The following is a 6,453-nucleotide window of genomic DNA, read 5'->3' on the forward strand; positions in this document are numbered from 1 at the left end:
GTGTGTGTGTGTGTGTGTGTGTGTGTGTGTGTGTGTGTGTGTGAGCTGCATTGTGGTAATTTCTCTCCCTTGAATTATTTTCCCCCTCACCCCCGCTCCCTCTCTTCTACGTCACCTTCATTCTTCCTTTCCTTCACCTTTCCCTCTCCTCCATTCTTCCCTCCTCTCAACTCTTTCTCTCCCCATCCCTGTCTCCTACTGCCTTAATGCTCTTCTCTTGCTACCCCATCGCTCCATTTCTTTACCCCCCCTTACCATGTCTGTTTTCTTTCCCTTTCTCCAGATGAGGGTCAGACAGTGTGCCAGGGGCCTCCGGAAGTGTCTGGGCAGCGGCTGGCTGAGGTGGGCATGCAGCTGAGGGCAGACTGCCACCAGGGCCTGGGTTACTGGGACTATCTGTTCTTTATCGCTATTGGCTTTGTCATCTTCAGTGCTGGTACCGTGTCGGCATGGGTGATGGGGGTCCTCATGGTGCTGTACGAGAGATACAACAAGAGGAAGGGGGAAGACATGGACAGTGATGACGAGGAGGAGAGACATATGGGCGGAGGGATGATGGGGGGAGGGCATCAGGGGAACGGGGATCTGAATAAGTCTGGCATGCAGGTGTGAGTGCGGGATGTGAGCAGCTGGAAGAGAATAAAATAAAATAAAAAGGCAGAAGAGAAAGCAGAGAGGATACATTACAAGGAGCAATGGAGTGATGGAAGGACACTGAAGACAAAAAGGAGGAAAGAAGAGGGATGGAGAGATGAGAATAAAGGACACTGGGACCTTGGACTCTGTAGAGTGACAGTCCTGTTCTGACTGGGTGTCTCTAAGTGGAAGAGAACAGGACAGACATTATACCCTGTGTGTGTGTGTGTGTGTGTGTGTGTGTGTGTGTGTGTGTGTGTGTGTGTGTGTGTGTGTGTGTGTGTGTGTGTGTGTGTGTGTGTGTGTGTGTGTGTGTGTGTGTGTGTGTGTGTGTGTGTGTGTGTGTGTGTGTGTGTGTGTGTGTGTGTGTGTGTAACTTTGTGTAAGTGTGTCTGTGCGAATGCGAGAGAGCAACAAGGGGGGATAAGCCTTCCACTTCAGGTCTACAGAGTGACTTCTGAACTATTAAGAGCAATAAGCCCCCTACTGTTACACACACACTCACTCACACTCACACTCACACACACACTGCTCGTTTGGTTTCTCTGGTGATGCAATAATAAGAGTGAGTTACCCTCCATTCAATGTTATGTGCTTGTTTGAGAAAAGCACTATGAATTCAAATAATAATTATGGGGAAGGACACACAGATAAACACATAGTATTTAGGTCTACAATAGGTTAGGTTCATACTCTAGTCCAACCAGGGGTGAAAGTAGAAAGTAGAACTTAATGAGCCTCCTATTTTTTAAATGTTTTGGGCCTAATCATAGAATTACATATAGAACCCCTATTAATTCAATAGGACCTCTGTGGGCCTAGTCGTAAAGATTTGTCATTTAGCTTTTAAAATGTGTCACCTTTTATTGTGGCATAAACACAACCAGTCATGATGTTTTCATCTGATTGTCAAACAGCCACTTCAAAGGGCTCCTTCACTCGGCTCCCCCGCGCACGTTCATCCACTCACAGCATATTTCCATCCTCAAAACGGTGGTGAAGGGAAAGAGATATCCGTTACACAAAACAACAAAAAAGTGCAATGACATCTGACGACTGTCATTAGGCGGGATTTCTGCGTCCACTTTCAGTGTTCTCGTAGATTCACATCGCATTTTGGAGCGTAGGCCACACCGCCCCTTTTCAAGTGCATTCGCTCATTTTTTATGCCTCTGATATACAGTATTGATAAATAATGGTGTAGTAGCCGAGAGTTTTCATGACATTTTGTTTGAAGTATTGTGACAGGCTTATGCTTTACCGGTACGACGTACCTACACTATTTATTTTGCCTTGATGTGGTACCGGGCCGCACCACCTGACTTTCACCCCTGAGTTCCAGCCTAGTTATAGCTACTGTAACTGGGGCAGAACCATCAGACTGCATCTCTTTCACCAGGGGGAACAAGTGATTCATAGGTCTAGACTAACCCTGACCCTCCACTCTCTGCCTTCTGTCCACCTCAAGCTCAGTTGGTAGAGCATGGCGCTTGTAACGCCAGGGTAGTGGGTTCGATCCCCGGGACCACCCATACGTAGAATGTATGCACACATGACTGTAAGTCGCTTTGGATAAAAGCGTCTGCTAAATGGCATATATTAGTACAGAGCGCACACACGAGAGTAGTGTTTGTGTGTTTGTTAGCCAGATTATTTCTAGCTGACTAAACTCAACTCCATGGTGAAGGAAGTTCCTGATCAACTCCACCAACGGAGTTGAGCAGAGACCAGGCTTTGTTGAATACAGGAATTCAGCTTGTACCTACAGTATGTTTGTCCTCTGTAGTTGCATGCCTTTCCCTTTTTGCTCAATAAATGTTAATCAAATACAACCAGCGCCTCTTTGCTCCTTGCTGTTGCTCTAAAACGGGCAAACTGAGCACGTGCCAATTGAATCTCAACAAGGAAACAGTCGGTGGTTGTGTTTGATTAACGGTTTATTAAAAAATATGGATCTCAGCAAACAAAAAAAAGGCACGCGTCTACAGAGGGCAAACATAGGTACACGGTAAGCATTCCATATTTGTTATTTTTTGAAGTATTGACCTTGGGCAAATCGATGTAGTCAGAGCTGAATTCCACAAAGCCTGGTCTCAACAGAAGCTTCCTCCACCATGGAGTTGAGTTTAGTCAGATGGGTTATTTCCAGTGAAGTTGATGAGAGCATCAGTGTGTGGGTCTATATGTGGGCGTGGAACATTAGGAGGATATCAGCAATATTTTTTATAGTGGGGGGATCACACTCCTTGTCCCTGCCTACTGAAATGCATCCACACCGACGCGCACACACACACGCACGCACGCACGCACGCACGCACGCACGCACGCACGCACACACACACACACACACACACACACACACACACACACCCACACACCCACCCACCCACACCCACCCACCCACCCACCCACCCACCCACCCACCCACCCACCCCACACACACACACACACACACACACACACACACACACACACACACACACACACACACACACACACACACACACACACACACACACACACACACACACACACTCCTCTCAAGGGCACAGCTAAATTAAGACCCTTAGGTCTAGGAACATTAGCACCCCTCCATCCATCTGTTTTTCCATCTCTGTCTCCATCCCTCTATATTCAGGAGACAAGTCCTTAGCTGTCACTACATGCACACACGCAAGCACAAGAAACAAGCAGGCACTCAAGCAAGTAGACACGCACACATTCATGCACACACACAGAGACACACATATACAGACACACACACACAGACACACACATACACACACACACAGAGACACAGATACACAGCTAAACTGTCAGATCTTTAGCTGGTCATTATCAGATGATGTACTTAGGAGCAGCTAAACCGTCTCGACAGACCCACAGCCTCAAGACAGATGAAACTGCTGTTAAGATGTCTGTCCCATGTACTATATGACCTTACTTCAAACACACATATACCACAAACAAACACACACGCTGCAGCCATCTCATCTTTTGAATGATGAGATGGCCCGTAGGACATATCTGCTGCTCAGTCTGGATACAGGAGGGTGTTGGGTGTTCTGTTGTGATGCAGAGAGGGCCAGGAGGGGTACGTGTTAACCCGTAATAGGACAGAGCAGGGTATAAATATGACCACTGAAAGAGAAACAGGATCAGGGGGATTCAGGTTGTGTAAGGGGTGTAAGACGTGGATGGGGTGTTTAAGGGGTGAAGGGCCCAATGGCTGGGATGTAAACAGAACAGGGGGTCCTGAAAGGGCATGTAGAGTGTGTGTGTGGGTAGGTGTGTTTACAGATGGAAGGCTGGGGTGTGTATATATGTGTGTCTGTGTGAGGGTTCTCTCTCTGTTACGGAACTGTTGTTGGCAAGCGAGTCACCGTCGCCAAGGGCAATGTTCTAGAATCTTGCTGATGTCCGCAACTGACCAATAAGAGCAGGGAGTGTGCACCCTGTAGTTTCTGGAACCCCCTGTCATCCCCCAATATATCTGTGTGTGTGTGTGTGTGTGTGTGTGTGTGTGTGTGTGTGTGTGTGTGTGTGTGTGTGTGTGTGTGTGTGTGTGTGTGTGTGTGTGTGTGTGTGTGTGTGTGTGTGTGTGTGTGTGTGTGTATGTGTGTACGTGTGTGTACGTGTGTATGTGTGTGTACGTGTGTGCGTGTTGTAACCTCAGCCGAGGTCCTGTGAGTGTATCATTGTGCATGGCTCATGCTAATGGTTGATTCAGGGGTGCGGGGGTTGGTATTTTAAACAGCCTTCAACAGTCATGCATTCATTGTTGCGGAACGTCATGATCTTGCTGTAAGTTGGCCATCAGATGACGGCTGCATCTCAATAGTCTACAGGGGCTTCCTCTCCTCATCTCCTTCAAATGCATTAGTGTTTCCCTATAGGGCAATGTTTCCCAAACTCGGTCCTGGGGACCAGAAGGGCGCACGTTTTGTTTTTTGCCATAGCACTACACAGCTGATGCAAATAATCATCTCATCATTTAGTTTTCATTATTTGAATCAGCTGTGTAGTGCTAGGGAAGGGGGGAAAAAAGTGCACCCCTTGGGGTCCCCAGGGCCGAGTTTGGGAAGCACTGCTATAAGGCTTGAAATGAAGGAGAGGAGACAAGACAATCTGTACTGTAAACGTTTGAAATGCACCCAAGGAGAGCAGTCATAGAAACAGATTACTGATTTTATAGTCCCTAAAGTTTCCAAACCCAGAAGCACCTTATAGTCATGAACCAGTGTACTGGCTCAGGGCTGTGTGTGTGCGTGTGTGCGTGTGTGTGTGTTGTGCTGAGACGTCCTGTATGTGCTAAACTTCAGAGCTAACACCAACTGTGAGGACAGCATCAGATCGCATATATATAGCAACAAGCTCTCACAGCCTCACATCATTATTAGACGTTCATCCATGTTTCTCAAAAGTGACGTCTTTAAGGTTAAGTTTAGGCATTAACTCTTTCAATGTTCTATATCTGGATTTGAACTTGCAACCTTTAGAACCAGATGTTTACGCCCATCTGCCATCCCCGTCCCCAACGCCCTAGCAAAACAAAACCGAAACCTACTTGAAGGTAACAGCGCTCATTGTTTCCACACGAGACCGGTTTCCACGTCATCTCCCGACGTCCTTAGACATGGATGGACGTCAAATACTGACATGTATTACGGGTGACCCACATGCTTATTGAGACTAAGGTCCACACACACACCAAGAGGCACGCACACACACATACAAGAAGTCTTAAAGCTCTGTTCGGCTCTAAATCATTTATTGTGCTGGTCACAGTCTATCGATCACATGCCCCTGTTCTGCACACACACACACCGGGGGGTTGCAGAGTTAGACACACACACAAACACACTAGGGCTTCGTCGCTTCACAGACCTCTGTCCCATAATGAGCTCGTCCAGACAGAGTAGACAATGCAGATATGAGAATACACCCGGGGGAGAGCCCAGTGTGTGTGTGTGTGTGTGTGTGTGTGTGTGTGTGTGTGTGTGTGTGTGTGTGTGTGTGTGTGTGTGTGTGTGTGTGTGTGTGTGTGTGTGTGTGTGTGTGTGTGTGTGTCTCCAGTCTGCTCTGCAGTGGGCCGGTTTCAGGCAGTCCACTGAACCATCACCATACCAGTTGGACACACACACACACACTGCTAGCGTGTCTCTCACTCTCTCTCTCTCTCTCTGTGTATATACACTAGCAGTCAAAAGTTTGAACACACCTACTCATTCAAGGGTTTTTCTTTATTTTAACTATTTTCTACGTTCTAGAATATTAGTGAAGACATCAAACCTATGAAATAATACATATGGAATCATGTAGTAACTAAAATAGCGTTAAACAAATCAAAATATATTTTAGATTTTTGATTCTTCAAAGTAGCCACACTTTTTGTTCTAATAGCCTTTACACAGCCTGGAGGTGTGTTGGGTCGTTGTCCTGTTGGAATGGGATGGCATATCACTGCAGAGTGTCGTGGTAGCCATGCTGGGTAAGTCTGCTTTGAATTCTAAATAAATCACTGACAGTGTCACCGGCAAAGCACCCCCACACCATCACAACTCCTCCTCCATGCTTCAAGGTGGGAACAACACATGGAGAGATCTGCTAAAACTTCTTAGGGATAGCCCCCTTTTTTTCAATTTTCGCCTAAATGTCATACCCAAATCTAACTGCCTGTAGCTCAGGCCCTGAAGCAAGGATATGCATATTCTTGCTACCATTTGAAAGGAAACACTTTGAAGTTTGTGGAAATGTGAATTGAATGTTGGAGAATATAACACATTAGATCTGGTAGAAGAAAATACAAAAGAAAAA

The 6,453-nt window shown here is 46.6% G+C and overlaps 1 protein-coding gene across 1 annotated transcript in view; it reads left to right on the plus strand.

Annotated features, from left to right (window-relative positions):
• The window catches only part of LOC124037084 (leucine-rich repeat-containing protein 52-like), a 27,779-nt gene extending 26,385 nt beyond the window's left edge, over positions 1-1,394 (plus strand). Inside the window, exon 2 of the mRNA XM_046351724.1 lies at positions 284-1,394. Within this exon, the coding sequence (XP_046207680.1) occupies positions 284-612 (329 nt within the window). The 3' untranslated portion in view covers positions 613-1,394. The remainder of the gene's footprint in view (positions 1-283) is intronic.
• Positions 1,395-6,453: the final 5,059 nt, after the last annotated feature.

The sequence above is a fragment of the Oncorhynchus gorbuscha genome, linkage group LG06 (genome assembly GCF_021184085.1).
Source record: "Oncorhynchus gorbuscha isolate QuinsamMale2020 ecotype Even-year linkage group LG06, OgorEven_v1.0, whole genome shotgun sequence".
NCBI classification, from domain to species: domain Eukaryota; kingdom Metazoa; phylum Chordata; class Actinopteri; order Salmoniformes; family Salmonidae; genus Oncorhynchus; species Oncorhynchus gorbuscha.